The sequence below is a fragment of the Syngnathus scovelli genome, unplaced genomic scaffold, assembly GCF_024217435.2.
Source record: "Syngnathus scovelli strain Florida unplaced genomic scaffold, RoL_Ssco_1.2 HiC_scaffold_65, whole genome shotgun sequence".
In the NCBI taxonomy this organism is placed as follows: domain Eukaryota; kingdom Metazoa; phylum Chordata; class Actinopteri; order Syngnathiformes; family Syngnathidae; genus Syngnathus; species Syngnathus scovelli.
The window spans coordinates 87,925-107,556 of record NW_026061647.1 but is presented as its reverse complement, the minus strand read 5'-3'; the positions used below and the strand labels follow the sequence as shown (position 1 = coordinate 107,556).

Sequence of the window (19,632 nt, the reverse complement as noted above, 5' to 3'; positions counted from 1 at the left end):
TTCCTCTTCAGCCTGGAATCGGACTCGTCTTTGCGTCGCGGGTGCTTTGTCGCCGGTCTGACTGATTCTGGTACTAGTGCTGTGTTGCATTGGTGTGTGCATGAAGAGGCGGAGCTTCGCTACCGCCAGCTGACGCAAGAATATCAAGCGCTGCAACGAGCCTACGCTCTGCTAGCCCAGACCAGCGAAGGGGACTACGACGCCGAGAAGGAGATCAAGGTGGCGCCCCTTCCCGCAACCCCCGGCCGGGTCGCAGCCTCCCCGTTCTCACCCAGCCTCGGGTGTTCTCTGGTCTGAAAGGAGGAGGAGGAGCCTCCCTCCTCCTCCTTTCAGACCAGAGAAAAGCTGATGGTAGAAATGGGTCACTATCAAAGCAGAGTAGCAGATCTGGAGTCAGCGCTGAAGCAACAAGGACAGGTAAGCTCATCAATGAGCACACCTTTTTCTCAGACAAAATAGCTACATTCTTCAGTCACTCATCCGTCTGGCATTACTGGACCAACCCCCCCCTTCTCACCCTAGCCGAGAAGGTAACGCGCACGTCCACGCACGCTCTCGCATTCTGCTTATGTGACAGCAGCCTTTCCTCAGTGGTTAGAATACATCAAAGTGACCAAGTCAGCACTTCAACAGAAGATGTTGGACATTGAAAGTGAGAAGGTAGACAGACACGCGACATCAGCCAAGGGGAACTCCGGCAATGTGCCCCAACAATTCTGACCTTGAGCTGTGCTAGGATATGTTCTGCAAGCAGAAGGGCTACCTGGATGAAGAGTTGGACTTCAGGAAGTGTTCCATGGACCAGGCTCATAAGGTAAGCCGCCCTCAAATCTCCCGCCGGACCACTGATGGACGAGGATTGCGGCCCAGAGGATCCTGGAGCTGGAGGCCATGTTGTACGAGGCGCTACCGCAGCGGGACTGCCCCGCCACGGACGGCGAAAAAGCCAGCCACGCTGGCGTGAATGACGTGCTGACGGCGGATCAGAGAGAAGAGCTTAGGAGCGCCGTGGACCAATGGAAGCGAGCCCTGATGTGCGAGTTGAGGGAGCGCGACGCTTGCAATCTCCAAGAGAGAATGGATCTGCTGCACAGCGCGCAACAGGTAAGGGCCCAAAGCCAGCCCGGCACTTACTTGCACGCTTACTGGCTTTTGAATGCCACTTTCCATTTGTCCGTCCTAGAGGAACAAAGAGCTGAAAGAATTCATCGAAGCTCAGAAGAGACAAATCAAACAATTGGAGGAGAAGTTTCTGTTTCTCTTTCTATTCTTCTCCTTGGCCTTCATTCTGTGGCCCTAACACCAGCTGGTGAGTGAGCTCCAGCGGCACCGCACTCGACACCTCCGATACACTGCCAGCCGGTCTCAGACGTTGGCAGACGCTCCGATGCCAACGTATACCCCCCGCCACGGTGACAGAGGCACCGCGTCACACCGGCGCTCATCCAATCAGAAGGCAGGAAAAGCAAATTCACATGCAGGGCACTTTTGAACCAGAAGAGAGCGCCACAAAAAACGGTTGTTGCCCCAAACGCGCACTAAAAAGGGTCAGAATAACAAGAGTCCCACTGGCCAGCCGGGGCCACCCGTCCAGCTGTTTCTTCAGGGGGGAAAAAAATTGGAGTCACCGGTGAGTACATTTTGCATTTAGCTCTGCTTTTCTGCTTCTGTCTTCAAGTGTGTGGCATCCTGCGATCAAAGATTCAGCCAACCCCAAAGCGGTTGACCTCAACGTCCCACCACCATGCCTACCAGAGCAGGTGACGTGATGCTTTGGACATCCTTCCGTCTCAGATGCCCAAAAGTACTCTTTGCCACATCTGCGGCAATACGGTGTCTTTTCAAAGGTGCAAATAAATCCAGCGTGGGCGGAACACGCACGTCTTCGGTTTTTCCCGCTTTGTTTGTGTGACAGCTGTTGTGAAAATTTTATACAAATAAAGTTGTATAGTACAGGTTTGGCCAAGCCGCAACTCCCGAACCGCATGCGGCTCTTTTATGTTCATATCAACATTTGTGTGTGTGTGGGGGGTTGTGCGTGTTGGCTTCACTTGAGTTCAATTTGGTATTTTGGTCAAAAGCGCATGTGGTGAAATTCCACAAAGTAGGATGGGCAAACACATTTCTTTAAACTATGAGTGTCAATTGGGCTCTCGAAATGGCAGGGAAAAGATGCACAGCAAAACGAAAATACGTAGATGAACACAGGACGTTTTAATCAGAGTGGGAAAGTTTCTATTTTTTGTTGAACGTGATGGCAAACCATTCTGCCTGATATGTCAGACCTCAGCGCATTTCAAAGATTCAAATCTTCAGCGCCATGCACTTCAGCTCACTCCATGCTAACATTGATCAGGCGTCGAACCCGCAACATCATGCTTAAGAGGTGGCCATGCTAACCAGTGCGCCATTATGGCAACGCATAATAACTAAGTCTACTGATCAAAACAGCGGTTACTATATGACGTCACTACGTCGTGGTCACGTGACGCAGACAAGACGTCAATGGACGTGGGCAGAGTTAACTTGTTTAAAAGGGAGTGGGCAGAAGAAATATTTAATTTATTTAAATCTATTTTGAGTGCACACCATTATGCCAATGCATAACAACTGTAAATCTACTAAACAAAACAGCGGTTGCTATATGACATCTGCCACGTCGTGGTCACGTGACATACGTGACGTCGATGGGCGTAACTTTCGCCGGAATTCAAATCCGCGGGGAGAGTTAACTTGTTTAAAAGAGAGTGGGCAGAAGAATTATTTAATTTATTTAAATCTATTTGGTGTGTGCGCCATTATGTCAATGCATAACAACTGTAAGTCTACTAAACAAAACAGCGGTTGCTATATGACGTCTGCCACGTCGTGGTCACGTGACGCGGACGTGACGTCGACGCCTACTTTACATCCCACCGATCACAGGACCCCTCGGCTGCATAACCGTGCCCCCTTCCCAACCAATCGGATTTGCTATACGCGAAAACGACGCCAATGGAAAGAGCTTCCGCCCAAATTTAAATCCGTGGGCGTGGCTCGCAGCAGGAAGTAGGAAAATGGCGGCGATGTTGACAAAGACACAGCGGATGGTAACATACGACTAACAAGAGAAATATTTTTATTTTCTGCTTGCAACTGGACCGTCCAGAGCGTACACGGTAAGTACAACTCATCGTTTTTAAAAAGAAGTACTTTTGTTGCCCTGAAAAGCGAGTGAGCGTGGCGTTTGTGGGGGACGTCGAATTTCGACGATTCTTTCTGGTCAACGGTTGTAAATGATTGTGTTGATTAAAAAAGAAAACTTGATGTAACTCTACTTTTAACTGCCGTTTCAGATAGATTTGGAATTGCATCACATCCAATTTTGCCTAGAGCGTACACGGTAAGTAACACTCGTTGTGTTTAAGGAGATTTACGTTTGTAATAGCAGAAGTGTAGCCGCGTTGCGTTGTACGTGTGAATGTTGGTCCAGGCGAAATGTTAATGTTTAATTTCATTCCTTTAGGTTCCACGGTGTTTGTTGGCTGCAAGTTTTCCACTGCAAGAAGAGGCTCATATCATTGACCAGGAGCGAGCTACAATGGTGAGTAGCCATAACATTTATGTTAAACACTTCCTATTTCATGTCTAACAGTACTTGATTTAACAAATAACCATAAATAAATACAGTGTGGGCACTGAAGTTAACATATGTGATTATACTGCCTAATCTGTCACCGAGTAGATTGTTGCAAAGTAATATAAGATCCAAAGTTGTAATTCAGAATAGTTTTCAAAAGAAGGCCATTAGAATTATATACAAGTCTGATTACCCTGAACAAGCTATTAATTAAATCACAAATTCTTCAATTCAAAGATTTGGTAGATTATCAGACAAATAATGTCTAACAGTAATTGATTTAACACATCACGATAAGTAGATTGAGTGTGGGCACTCTCAAGTTAACATATATGATTATACTGCCTAATCTGTTACAGAGTATGTTGTTGCCAAGTAATGTAGAATAGATCCAAAGTAGTAATCCAGAATAGTTTTGAAGAGGCCATTAGAATAATAAACAAATCTGATTACCTTGAACATAATAACAAGCTAAGTGTTTAATATGTCCTATGAAGTCGAAATTGGGCACCGTCATGTGGTGAAATTTGGAATTGCATCACATCCAATTTTGCCTGGGAACAAACAGATTAAATAAATCTTAGTTTTGAATAAGCCACTCCTTCTCAAACAAGTAAACTCTGCCCATTTCGCGCAGTAGATGTTCTGTTAATATCTAGTATTTATACAAAGTCATAATTTAAATTGCTTTCAACCTTCATTCATCGGTTCAACCAACATTACTCGCTCTTACTACCAACTTGTATTGATTTAACTAAGCGTTTAATACTTCCTATCAGGTCTCAAGGCAAGATTTGGCAAAATACAGTTTCAGCAAATCCAATTTTGCCAGGGAACAAAAATAGATTAAATAAACTAAATAAGTCTTCTTCCCAATAAATAAATCAGAAAAGTCTGTCTTGTAACCAGTCCTCTTCAAACAAGTAAAGTCTGCCCATTTTGTGCCGTAGATTTTGTGTCCATGCCTAGTATTTAAACAAAATCATAATTTAAACGACTTCTTGCCTTCATTCACTTTGGAAATTTGGAATTGCAGCAAATCGAATTTTGCCAGGGAACAAAAATAGATCAATTAAACTAAGTCTTCTTCCCATTAAATAAATTTAAAAAGTCTGTCTTGTAACCAGTCCTTTTCAAACAAGTAAAGTCTGCCCATTTTGTGCCGTTGATTTTGTGTTAATGCCTAGTATTTATACAAAATCATAATTTAAAGGACTTCATTCCTTCATTCACTTTGGAAATTTGGAATTGCAGCACATCAAATTTTGCCTGGGAAGAAAAGTAGATTAAATAAATTTAATAAGTCTTACTACTTCCCATTAAATAAATTAAATACGTCTTACTTGTTCCCACTCCTTTTCAAAACAGTAGTTTAAAACGAGGGCCCTTCACTCAACCTTTAACCCTATTTATTCACCTTCTAGGCTAAGTGTTAAAGGCTAAGTGTTAAAGGCTAAGTGTTAAAGGCTAAGTGTTAAAGGCTAAGTGTTAAAGGCTAAGTGTTAAAGGCTAAGTGTTAGAGGCTAAGTGCCAGAGGCTAGGCGCCAGAGGCGAGTTTTTGTGGGCTGAAGTTTTAGTGGGGTTAGTGTGAATACAATCCAAAAGAATACAACAGAATACAATACAATAGAATATAATACATAGATTAAATTCAATAGCTCTTACTACTTCCCATTAAATAAATTAAATACGTCTTACTTGTTCCCAATCCTTTTCAAAAAAGTAGTTTAAAACGAGGGCCCTTCACTCAACCTTTAACCTCAACCCCGCACGTCACATTGTGTTGTATCTGTGAATGTTGGTTGTGGCCAAATGATAGTTTTCTTTCATTCGTTTAGGTTCCACGGTGTTTGTTGGCTATGTTTTCCACTGTCAGAAGGATGAAAATACAAAGTACAACGCTTGGACGTGGGCGAAGACGTCACCGGTGAGTCCTTCCTTCCTATTTATTTACCTTCTAGATGCTAGAGGCTAAGTGTTAGAGGCTAAGTGTTAGAGGCTAAGTGTTAAAGGCAACACAATACGAACAACACAACACAATACGAACAGCTCAACACAATATGAACAACACAATATGAACAACACAACACAATACGAACAACACAACACAATACGAACAACACAACACAATACGAACAACACAACACATTACGAACAACACAACACAATACGAACAACACAACGATACTGCACTGAACAACACGATACCGCACTGAGAAACACGATACCGCACTGAACAACACCATGCCGCACTGAAAAACACCATGCCGCACTGAACACCATGCCACACTGAACAACACCATCCCGCACTGAACAACACCATGCCGCACTAAACAACACCATGCCGCACTGAACAACACCATGCCTCACTGAACGACACCATGCCGCACTGAAAGACACCATGCCGCACTGAACGACACCATGCCGCACTGAAAGACACCATGCCGCACTGAACAACACCATCCTGCACTGAACAACACCATCCCGCACTGAACAACACCATCCCACACTGAACAACACCATGCCGCACTGAACAACATTATGCCGCACTGAACAACATTATGCCGCACTGAACATTATGCCGCACTGAACATTATGCCGCACTGAACATTATGCCGCACTGAACAACACCATGCCGCACTGAACAACACCATGCCGCACTGAACAACACCATGCCGCACTGAACAACACCATGCCGCACTGAACAACACCATGCCGCACTGAACAACACCATGCCGCACTGAACAACACCATGCCGCACTGAACAACACCATGCCGCACTGAACAACATTATGCCGCACTGAACAACACCATGCCGCACTGAACAACACCATCCTGCACTGAACAACACCATTCCGCATTGAACACCATGCCGCACTGAACAACACCATCCCGCACTGAACAACACCATCCCGCACTGAACAACATTATGCCGCACTGAACAACATTATGCCGCACTGAACAACACCATGCCGCACTGAACAACACCATGCCGCACTGAACAACACCATGCCGCACTGAACAACATTATAACGCACTGAACAACACCATCCCGCACTGAACAACACCATGCCGCACTAAACAACATTATGCCGCACTGAACAACATTATGCCGAAATGAACAACACCATGCCGCACTAAACAACACCATGCCGCACTGAACAACACCATGCCGCACTGAACAACACCATGCCGCACTGAACAACACGATCCCGCATTGAACACCATCCCGCACTGAACAACACCATGCCGCACTGAACAACACCATGCCGCACTGAACAACACCATGCCGCACTGAACAACACCATGCCGCACTGAACAACACCATGCCGCACTGAACAACACCATGCCGCACTGAACAACACCATTCCGCACTGAGCAACACCATGCCGCACTGAACAACACCATGCCGCACTGAACAACACCATGCCGCACTGAACAACAACATGCCGCACTGAAAAACATTATGCCGCACTGAACAACACCATGCCGCACTGAACAACACCATCCCGAACTGAACAACACCATGCCGCATTGAACAACACCATGCCGCACTGAACAACACCATCCTGCACTGAACAACACCATCCCGCACTGAACAACACCATGCCGCACTGAACAACACCATGCCGCACTGAACAACACCATGCCGCAATGAACAACACCATCCCGCACTGAACAACATTATGCCGCACTGAACAACATTATGCCGCACTGAACAACATTATGCCGCACTGAACAACATTATGCCGCACTGAACAACATTATGCCGCACTGAACAACATTATGCCGCACTGAACAACACCATGCCGCACTGAACAACACCATGCCGCACTGAACAACACCATGCCGCACTGAACAACACCATGCCGCACTGAACAACACGATCCCGCACTGAACAACACCATGCCGCACTGAACAACATTATGGCGCACTGAACAACATTATGCCGCACTGAACAACACCATGCCGCACTGAACAACACCATGCCGCACTGAACAACACCATCCCGCACTGAACAACACCATGCCGCACTGAGCAACACCATGCCGCACTGAACAACACCATCCCGCACTGAACAACACCATGCCGCACTGAACAACACCATTCCGCACTGAACAACACCATGCCGCACTGAACAACATTACGCTGCACTGAACAACACCATGCCGCACTGAACAACACCATGCCGCACTGAACAACACCATCCTGCACTGAACAACACCATCCCGCACTGAACAACACCATCCCGCATTGAACAACACCATCCTGCACTGAACAACACCATGCCGCACTGAACAACACCATGCCGCACTGAACAACACCATGCCGCACTGAACAACACCATTCCGCACTGAACAACACCATGCCGCACTGAACAACACCATCCTGCACTGAACAACACCATCCCGCACTGAACAACACCATGCCGCATTGAACAACACCATCCTGCACTGAACAACACCATCCTGCACTGAACAACACCATGCCGCACTGAACAACACCATGCCGCATTGAACAACACCATGCCGCACTGAACAACACCATGCCGCACTGAACAACATTATGCCGCACTGAACAACATTATGTCGCACTGAACAACACCATGCCGCACTGAACAACACCATGCTGCACTGAACAACATTATGCCGCACTGAAAAACACCATGCCGCACTGAACAACACCATCCCGCACTGAACAACACCATCCCGCACTGAACAACACCATGCCGCATTGAACAACACCATGCCGCACTGAACAACACCATGCTGCACTGAACAACACCATGCTGCACTGAACAACACGATCCTGCATTGAACAACACCATGCCGCACTGAACAACACCATCCTGCACTGAACAACACCACCCCGTACTGAACAACACGATCCCGCATTGAACAACACCATCCCACACTGAACAACACCATGCCGCACTGAACAACACCATTCCGCACTGAACAACACCATGCCGCACTGAACAACACCATGCCGCACTGAACAACACCATGCCGCACTGAACAACACCATGCCGCACTGAACAACACCATGCCGCATTGAACAACACCATGCCGCACTGAACAACACCATCCTGCACTGAACAACACCATCCCGCACTGAACAACACCATGCCGCATTGAACAACACCATGCCGCACTGAACAACACCATCCTGCACTGAACAACACCATCCCGCACTGAACAACACCATGCCGCACTGAACAACATTATGGCCTACTGAACAACATTATGCCGCACTGAACAACACCATGCCGCACTGAACAACACCATGCCGCACTGAACAACACCATGCCGCACTGAACAACATTATGCCGCACTGAACAACATTATGCCGCACTGAACAACACCATGCCGCACTGAACAACACCATGCCGCACTGAACAACACCATGCCGCACTGAACAACACGACGTCGCACTGAACAACACGACGCCGCACAGAACAACACGACGCCGCACAGAATAACACAATACCGCACAGAACAACACAATACCGCACAAACAGTTTTAGATAATATTACGTCGCAGTCATGTGACGCGGACATGACGTCAATAGGCGGAACTCACGGCAAAATTATAATCCGTGGGCGTGGCTTGCAACAGGAAGTAGGAAAGCGGCAATTCTGGCAAACAAGACACAGCGGTTAGTAACACGATGACTTACAAGGCAAATATTTTTGTTTTCAGCTTGCAACTTGACCGTCTAGAGCGTACAAGGTAATTACAACTGTTTTTTTTTAGCCCTGAAAAGCAAGGGAGTGTGGCGTTTGGGAGGAATGTCGAACTCGGCGTCTGCTTCCAGCCACAGACGCCAAATTTCGACGATTATTTCGACTGGTCAACGGTTGTAAATTATTGCGTTGACTAAAAACTTTATTTAACTCTACTCTTAACTTTGCCGTTTCAGATATGCGGGTATTACACCGCGGAAATGACGTCAATAGGCTGAACTCTCGCCAAAATTCAAATCTGTGGGCGCAATGGCCTTGAGCGAGACACCGGATACAAACACGACGATTATCAACAGAAATATCTTTATTTTCTGCTTGCAAGTGGACCGTCTAGAGCGTACACGGTAAGTACAACTCATTGTGTTTAAAAAGATTTACGTTTGTGTAGTTTGCGTTGCGTTGTATCTGTGAATGTTGGTTTAGGCTAAATGTTAATGTTTAATTTCATTCCTTTAGGTTCCACGGTGTTTGTTGGCTGTATGTTTTCCACTGCAAGAAGAGGCTCGTATCATTGACCAGCAGGAGCTACAATGGTGAGTACCCCTTTCGTCTTCCATTTATGTTAAACACTTCCTATTTCATGTCTAACAGTACTCGATTTAACAAATAACCATAAATAAATACAGTGTGGGCAGTCACGTTAACATATGTGATTATCCTGCCTAATATGTTTATCACAAATATGTCACTAATCACTAATATGTTTATTTGTTTATCACAACACCTTTGGACCTTCAGCAATCGATTATTTCCCTTCATCTACATAGAGACAGAACGATGGTGTCTTAAACATCTCATTCATTTCACCAAATAACTTCACGCAGGTGGATAACGGCCGTCTCGGTCACGCTATGTTGCGTGATGCAGTTTTGAAGAACCAAATGCATTTATTCAATGAATAAGTCAAGCTAGTTCTATGTTTATGATGTTGTAAGTTACGGTACCGATTGAAGTTGAGTTCGAAGCCAGTGGAAAACAGCGCTGCGTTTGTGCTCTCCAGGTACAAATGTTGTGATCTCTGACTGACGACCGGGCGAGACTCGAGTAAGAGATGTCCAAACGAGCTCCGGCAGGGCGGGCCAAGGCGGAGCGAACGGACGCCCTTCATGCCGCCAATGACGAGCTGAGAACCAAACTGATGGACGTCCAGTTAGAACTTCAGCAGGAGAAGAACAAGGTGAAAACCTCAACAGACAGACACTGCCTGCCTCCCTGCCTGCCTCCCTGCCTGCCTCCCTGCCTGCCTCCCTCCCTCCCAGTTTTCCCGATGTAGATTAGACATGCGTGTGCCATGACTGTGTCAGCCTACATCAACAAATGCACCGAGGACGTCAGCACCACTAAGAATATCATCACCCGGGGCAACCAACGACCCTGGATGACTGAGGAGGTACGTCAAACGCTACGAGCGCGGAACTCTGCCTTCAAGTCTGGCGACAAGGAGACACTGAGGACAGCGAGAGCCAACTTGAACCGTGCCATCAGGATAGCGAAGCGAGACCGCAGTCGAAAATTTCAGGATCGTTTCCACGACGTCAAAAACATCAGGAGTATGTGGCAAGGCATACGGGCGATTACAGACGACAACTCACCCTCCCCCCCCCCCGGTGGGTGTAGTTGATGCTGACTTTCTAAATGGTCTAAATAACTTCTTTGGGAGGTTCGAGGCACTAAACGGCACTCCAGCAGTTAAAACTGTCCCCCATCAGGAAGAGGAGGTACTCTGCCTTGACTCCGCCGATGTGTTGAAGACCCTGAGGAGAGTCAACCCCTGTAAGGCCCCTGGCCCGGACAACATTCCTGGGCGTGTGTTCAGGGAATGTGCAAGTCATCTGGCTGGGGTCATCACAGACATTTTTAACACCTCGCTGGGCCAACCCACAGTGCCGGCGTGCTTTGAGACTGCCTCCATCATTCCGGTGCCGAAGAAACCTCAAATCACCTCATTTAATGATTACCGGCCTGTTGCACTGACTCCGGTTATGATGAAGTGCTTCGAAAGGCTGCTTAGAGGTCACATCGTTTCCAGACTCCCCCTATTATTTGACCCGTTCCAGTTTGCCGACCGGCAAAACCGCTCCACTCAGGAAGCCATCTCCTCCGTTCTTCACCTGAGCCTGGCTCACCTGGAGGAGAAGAACACCCATGTGCGGAGGCTGTTCCTGGACTTCAGCTCAGCGTTTAACACCATCATCCCACAGCATCTGGTAGGAAAATTGGAACACCTGGGCTTCAACACCCCCCTTCGCAACTGGCTGCTAGACTTCCTCACCAACAGACCTCAGTCAGTCCGGGTCGGACAGAACACCTCTGATGTCATCACCCTCAGCACAGGCTCCCTTCAGGGCTGCGTCCTGAGCCCCCTGCTGTGCACCCTGATGACACACGACTGCGTCCTCAGGTTCACCACCAATCACATCGTGAAGTCAGCAGACGACACAACGGTGGTGGGGCTCATCAGAGACAACAACGACCTGGACTACAGAGAGGAGGTGGAGCAGCTGGTGGGCTGGTGCAGAGAAAACAGCCTGATCCTGAATGAGGAGAAGATGAAGGAGATCATCGTCGACTTCAGGAAAAAACAGCCTCACCACGCTCCACTGATCATCAACAGCTCAGCTGTGGAGGTGGTCAGCAGCACCAAATTCCTGGGGGTCCACATCACAGAAGACCTCACCTGGACTATGAACACTACGGCACTGGTCAAGAGGGCACAGAAGCGCTTGTACTTCCTGCGGAGGATGAGGAGAGCCCACCTGCCCCCACCCATCATGAGGACGTTCTACAGGAGCACCATAGAGAGCATTCTGACAAGCTGTCTCTCTGTGTGGTGTGGAGGCTGCACCGCCTCCGATTGGAAGAACGTGAGGAGAGTGGTGAGGACAGCAGAGAGGATCATAGGGGCTCCTCTTCCCTCCATTCAGGACATTTCATCTCAGCGCTGCATGTCCCGTGCCCGTAACATCATCAATGACCCATCACACCCCCACCATGGACTGTTCTCCCTGCTGCCCTCTGGGAAGAGGTTTGCAGCATCCGCTGCAGGTCCACCAGGTTCTGCAACAGCTTTTTCCCTGCTGTCATCAGACTGTTGAACACTAGAACTGTTGAGCTCTAAACTGAACTCTGCATCACACATTCACAGAACTGTACTTTATGACACTACGGACCTCTATCTTGCACTATCTCGCACTACCAACTTTACTGAACTTGTATAAACCCTTTAAATAGAAGTTTAATACATGGTTTAGCATTCCTCTGCACACTCTTGAATACTGTTTTGCCTACTTGCACTATTGCATAATTATCACTGCTGCACTTTATACTTATTTTTAATATATATATATATATATATATATATATATATATATATAGTATATGTATATATATATATATATATATTTTCATAGGATATGTTACTTCTATTCAACTGCAATATCACTACTTTGTTGTAAGACGTATGCAACGGAATTTCGTTTTGTATGCACCATGTGCAGACAAGATGACAATAAAGTTTGTCTAAGTCTAAGTCTAAGTCATGTCAGGTCAGCTGTCTGGAGAGAGAGAGAAGTCAGGACCTGCGGGCGGAGCACCACCGTGCCACCGCCACCATGACGGAACTCAAAAGCAAACTCCATGAGGAGAAGCAGAAAGAGTTAGCCATTACCAGGGAGACATTACTGCGGCAGCATGAAATGGAGCTGATGAGAGTGATCAAAATCAAAGATGGAGAGATCCAGCGACTGAATGCCTTGGTCCTCAGCCTGAGGGACGGCTCCATGGACAAGGTGATCCGCTCTATCCGTGTCTGACTATCCGCACGCCACGTCGGGCTTCGATGCGGCCGCTACCGTATTGTGTAGCTTGTCCCCAGTAAGCGTCGCGGCGCTCCGTTGCGGTCTCAACGGCCCGGTGTGGCGCAATGTCTGCTCAGGTGAGGAGGGGGGGCGCTTTGCTGGCGGAGGTGGAGGAGACGCGGCGGTGTCGGGAGACCGAGCGGTGTCGCCTCCACCAGGAGCGCGGAAGAAGCCCTGGCAGCGGCCCAGCAGGCCTGGCAGTCCCGAGCGGCCGAGCTCCGATCGGCTCATCACCAGCATCGGGAGGAGATGAGCCGAACCAAGAGAGACTGCGAGAGGGAGATCCGCCGACTGGTAGGACTGATCAGATGCGCGGTGCGTGGCTATGTTCCCAATTTCGTTGTATACCTGCAGTGCAATGACACCTAAGGCATTCTATTCTATTCTATTTCACAAGAAGAAAATGTCCGGTTGCTCGCTTCGCTTTTGTCACAGCAAAGGTGTTCTAGTCGATTCAAGAAAAAAATTGGCCGGTTGCTCTCTTTGTTTTTGTCACAATTCTGGCAAATGAGTTTGCCCGCCTGCCTGAGCGCTCCCCGTTTGTACATCCAGACGGATGAGATCAAGCTGAAAGACAGAGCGGTTAGTGTTTTGGATGAAGCCCTGGGGCCGGCCACGTCCACCGCCTTCAGCTGCAGACTCAGGCTGCCGAGCAGCAGATCGCTGCCCTGAGGGATTCCCAAAGGGCGGGCCTAAACTACCCTGGAAGTGGGGTCAACGCCGCTACTAGCAATCCTCTTCATTGCATAAGCCACCTCATCACACACTTGCAGTACGCATGACTTAGTTCGTTGCTGGAGGAAGGTAGCACAAAAACAGTTTTGAACTTTGAACGAGTGCTTGTGTGTGTGTGTTGCGGGGCGTTTTCAGTCTCAGGAGGATCGGGACACGCGACGGTTTCATCTGAAAATCGCTGAGCTCAGCGCAGTCATCAGGAAACTGGAGGATCGAAACGCCCTGCTTTCTGAAGAGCGCAATGAACTGGTAATTTATTGACGGCACGCTTGAAGGTTTGCGCTACGTTTGATGCGCGCCATCCAGCGAGGCACCCATTGCGCTTGCTTATTAGTTGAGCGGCGCGGCGAGTCGGTTGCCTGGTAGATGTCTTTTATTGGGAGCCAAAGCCACGATTCCGTTCAAACCGATGCAAAAGGAATGGATACGTTCTGGCCCGCGTGTTGTGCGTCTTTCACATCCCGCACTTCATGCTTGCAGCTAAAGCGACTGAGAGAAACAGAAAGCCAGTTTCTGCCACTCCTGTACAAAAACAAACGCCTGAGCAGGAAGAATGAAGAACTCTCGCTGGTGCTGTGTCGCCTTGAAAACAAAGTGCGCTTTGTCACCCAGGAGAACGAGGAGATGGCAAGCTTGGTAAGTCGACGCGGACAACGGCGGCGTGCCAACAGAGTCCACTGCATTTGTGTTCCACAGAGAAGGCCTAGTTCGCTCAATGACCTGGACCGCGGTTGCGGCCAGCAGGACGGTGAAATGGAGTTCCTTCAAGTTGTGGAGCAGCGGCACATCATTGACGACTTGTCCAAGGTCTTCAGGCAGGCGACTCGGTGCACGTACGGCAGCGCCGCGCTCGCTCGCTGTCGCCAGGAAACCTTTTCCGTCCAAAGCTTGGCCGGCGGCCGCCATCCAAAAAATTGGCCCCTTAAATTCCGACCTTTCAAGCAGGAGCATTGTGCGCACGCGTTTGAACACGCTTTAGACTTGTTTTGCCGTTTTCAGCAGCTCAAAGCTCCCGTTTTGTCAGCGCCTTTGCCACTCGCTGTGCGCTGAAAACGACGGACTTGCCCGGCTGCTCAGCCCGTCAACCATGAGCCGCGAGCGCGACGTCATTGTCCGTAGGCAGCTAGTGGCAAAATGCACCCTGTTAGAGTTGCGCTCGCTCCAACTTATTTTGCAAGAACCACACGGGAGACAAGTAAGTTCTTTTGGACACCTGCAGGTGGAGAGTCCATCCGTTGTACGAATGAAGTCTGACTCTCGGCTCCTGCACGAGCATTTTAATTAAGAGAAACAGGGTGGGTGTAAGAGTGGATTGAATAGAGGAAGCCCTTGACCTCTAGTCAAAACATAGCAAGGGGTGTTTTACGACTTTGTGTAGGAAGGGATAAGCGATAGGGATAAATAAGGGATAAATAATATTATTTATTACAGGTCGCAGTCAAAGTCAAAGCAACACAATGATACGATAAAGATAATCTGGAAAACCCTGACACACCCTGTAGTTGTCACTTTTGGAAAAGACGAGCGTCCCTCCAATCATCGCCGGTGACGTGTTTTTCAGGCTCTGGAGACAGGAGCTCATGTCAGAAATGTCATTGTGAGTCGCGTTTGTTTCTGCGCCGGAGCCGTTCGTTCCCTTTGCATCCAAAGAATCTCAAAGGCGGATTATTTGTGTCGACAGGAGAGAGATTTGCTGCTACGATACCGACGTCGAGAATCTCTGAGGAGGAACAAAGCGTGAGGTCCTGCAAGGTGAGTCTGTTTGTTTGCGGCTGCTTGGTGTTGCGCAAGATGAAATGGCCTTTTTCTCGCTATCGTTCCTCTCGTCGATTCATCGTGAGGTGTCGCTTCAGTTTGTTCAGAGAGATGTTTGCTTCCGCGCCCGCAGGTCATCGAAACATTTTACGGCTACGACGAAGACGTGTTGGTGGACCCGGACGGATCGTCCTTGTCTTTTCACACCGACAGAACCCCCGACACGGAACCCGAAGAGGTAGCCCGCCATTTCTGCCAGCGTATTGGCACCAAACATTCCTCTTCAGCCTGGAATCGGACTCGTCTTTGCGTCGCGGGTGCTTTGTCGCCGGTCTGACTGATTCTGGTACTAGTGCTGTGTTGCATTGGTGTGTGCATGAAGAGGCGGAGCTTCGCTACCGCCAGCTGACGCAAGAATATCAAGCGCTGCAACGAGCCTACGCTCTGCTAGCCCAGACCAGCGAAGGGGACTACGACGCCGAGAAGGAGATCAAGGTGGCGCCCCTTCCCGCAACCCCCGGCCGGGTCGCAGCCTCCCCGTTCTCACCCAGCCTCGGGTGTTCTCTGGTCTGAAAGGAGGAGGAGGAGCCTCCCTCCTCCTCCTTTCAGACCAGAGAAAAGCTGATGGTAGAAATGGGTCACTATCAAAGCAGAGTAGCAGATCTGGAGTCAGCGCTGAAGCAACAAGGACAGGTAAGCTCATCAATGAGCACACCTTTTTCTCAGACAAAATAGCTACATTCTTCAGTCACTCATCCGTCTGGCATTACTGGACCAACCCCCCCCCCCCCCCGAACGTGGCTGGGAAAATGCGGAGAAAAGCAAATGTAATTTTCCAGTCAACCAAAGAATTTGTGGATGAAAATGACACAACATTCCAAAGCTGTCCACGCGTTTGTCTCTTCTAGAATGTCAAGTGGGTGGAGGAGAAGCAGCTGCTGCGTCAGAGCAATCAGCAGTTGGCCGAAAAGGTGACGGAAAGAAAGGCGCTGGGCGGAGTCGCTTGGCGTCACACCTGTCGGGAAGCCCCGCAGATGAGGTCTGACTGTCTTTTCAGGTCAGGCGGATGGAGGCGGAAGAAGCGCGTCTGAAAGAGCACATCCAGGATATCCGAGACCAAAACGAACTGCTTGAGTTCCGCATCCTGGAGCTGGAGGTGGGAAGACTCGCACAAGCGTGTTGAGGCCAGAGATGTGACGGACGGACGGACGGACGGACGGACGGACGGACGGACGGACGGACGGATGCATGCCTCTGCCTTTCAGGAGAGGGAGTGGCGCTCCCCCGTCTTGAAGTTTCTGCAAGTCCGTTTCCCAGACGGCCTCAGCCCTTTGCAGATCTACTGCGAGGCCGAGGGCGTGAGCGTACGTAAGGCGTCCCTCGCAACCCTAACCTTAACCCGAGGTCCCAGAACACCTTACATTGCTCCTTGCGCCTTTCCCCCGGACATCGTCATCAGTGATCTGATGAAGAAGCTGGACATCCTGGGCTATAACGCCGTAAGTGTATGTCGAACTCCTTATGTTCGCACTCCACGAGACTCGGCGGCTCAAATGTGACTTTTGGAAGGCTTTGCGCTGAAAGAAGCTTGTTGACGCTGTGCCTTTGGGCTCTTGCAGAATCTCACCAACGAGGAGCAGGTGGTCGTGATTCACGCCAGGACCCTTCTCACCCTAGCCGAGAAGGTAACGCGCACGTCCACGCACGCTCTCGCATTCTGCTTATGTGACAGCAGCCTTTCCTCAGTGGTTAGAATACATCAAAGTGACCAAGTCAGCACTTCAACAGAAGATGTTGGACATTGAAAGTGAGAAGGTAGACAGACACGCGACATCAGCCAAGGGGAACTCCGGCAATGTGCCCCAACAATTCTGACCTTGAGCTGTGCTAGGATATGTTCTGCAAGCAGAAGGGCTACCTGGATGAAGAGTTGGACTTCAGGAAGTGTTCCATGGACCAGGCTCATAAGGTAAGCCGCCCTCAAATCTCCCGCCGGACCACTGATGGACGAGGATTGCGGCCCAGAGGATCCTGGAGCTGGAGGCCATGTTGTACGAGGCGCTACCGCAGCGGGACTGCCCCGCCACGGACGGCGAAAAAGCCAGCCACGCTGACGTGCTGACGGCGGATCAGAGAGAAGAGCTTAGGAGCGCCGTGGACCAATGGAAGCGAGCCCTGATGTGCGAGTTGAGGGAGCGCGACGCTTGCAATCTCCAAGAGAGAATGGATCTGCTGCACAGCGCGCAACAGGTAAGGGCCCAAAGCCAGCCCGGCACTTACTTGCACGCTTACTGGCTTTTGAATGCCACTTTCCATTTGTCCGTCCTAGAGGAACAAAGAGCTGAAAGAATTCATCGAAGCTCAGAAGAGACAAATCAAACAATTGGAGGAGAAGTTTCTGTTTCTCTTTCTATTCTTCTCCTTGGCCTTCATTCTGTGGCCCTAACACCAGCTGGTGAGTGAGCTCCAGCGGCACCGCACTCGACACCTCCGATACACTGCCAGCCGGTCTCAGACGTTGGCAGACGCTCCGATGCCAACGTATACCCCCCGCCACGGTGACAGAGGCACCGCGTCACACCGGCGCTCATCCAATCAGAAGGCAGGAAAAGCAAATTCACATGCAGGGCACTTTTGAACCAGAAGAGAGCGCCACAAAAAACGGTTGTTGCCCCAAACGCGCACTAAAAAGGGTCAGAATAACAAGAGTCCCACTGGCCAGCCGGGGCCACCCGTCCAGCTGTTTCTTCAGGGGGGAAAAAAATTGGAGTCACCGGTGAGTACATTTTGCATTTAGCTCTGCTTTTCTGCTTCTGTCTTCAAGTGTGTGGCATCCTGCGATCAAAGATTCAGCCAACCCCAAAGCGGTTGACCTCAACGTCCCACCACCATGCCTACCAGAGCAGGTGACGTGATGCTTTGGACATCCTTCCGTCTCAGATGCCCAAAAGTACTCTTTGCCACATCTGCGGCAATACGGTGTCTTTTCAAAGGTGCAAATAAATCCAGCGTGGGCGGAACACGCACGTCTTCGGTTTTTCCCGCTTTGTTTGTGTGACAGCTGTTGTGAAAATTTTATACAAATAAAGTTGTATAGTACAGGTTTGGCCAAGCCGCAACTCCCGAACCGCATGCGGCTCTTTTATGTTCATATCAACATTTGTGTGTGTGTGGGGGGTTGTGCGTGTTGGCTTCACTTGAGTTCAATTTGGTATTTTGGTCAAAAGCGCATGTGGTGAAATTCCACAAAGTAGGATGGGCAAACACATTTCTTTAAACTATGAGTGTCAATTGGGCTCTCGAAATGGCAGGGAAAAGATGCACAGCAAAACGAAAATACGTAGATGAACACAGGACGTTTTAATCAGAGTGGGAAAGTTTCTATTTTTTGTTGAACGTGATGGCAAACCATTCTGCCTGATATGTCAGACCTCAGCGCATTTCAAAGATTCAAATCTTCAGCGCCATGCACTTCAGCTCACTCCATGCTAACATTGATCAGGCGTCGAACCCGCAACATCATGCTTAAGAGGTGGCCATGCTAACCAGTGCGCCATTATGTCAACGCATAATAACTGTAAGTCTACTGATCAAAACAGCGGTTACTATATGACGTCGCTACGTCGTGGTCACGTGACGCAGACAAGACGTCAATGGACGTGGGCAGAGTTAACTTGTTTAAAAGGGAGTGGGCAGAAGAAATATTTAATTTATTTAAATCTATTTTGAGTGCACACCATTATGCCAATGCATAACAACTGTAAATCTACTAAACAAAACAGCGGTTGCTATATGACATCTGCCACGTCGTGGTCACGTGACATACGTGACGTCGATGGGCGTAACTTTCGCCGGAATTCAAATCCGCGGGGAGAGTTAACTTGTTTAAAAGAGTGTGGGCAGAAGAATTATTTAATTT

At 48.9% G+C, this 19,632-nt stretch overlaps 1 protein-coding gene and 1 pseudogene across 1 annotated transcript; both read left to right on the top strand.

Moving 5' to 3' along the window:
- The first annotated feature begins 768 nt into the window (after positions 1–768).
- On the top strand, positions 769–1,309 carry LOC125971700 (janus kinase and microtubule-interacting protein 3-like). The gene is made up of 3 exons (XM_049724657.2): positions 769–814; positions 871–1,104; positions 1,184–1,309. The coding sequence occupies exons 1-3, from the start codon at positions 797–799 to the stop codon at positions 1,298–1,300; spliced, it is 369 nt and encodes a 122-aa protein (XP_049580614.2). The 5' UTR covers positions 769–796; the 3' UTR covers positions 1,301–1,309.
- A 9,108-nt stretch (positions 1,310–10,417) lies between these two features.
- LOC125971699 (janus kinase and microtubule-interacting protein 3-like) lies at positions 10,418–18,209 on the top strand (annotated as a pseudogene).
- Positions 18,210–19,632: the final 1,423 nt, after the last annotated feature.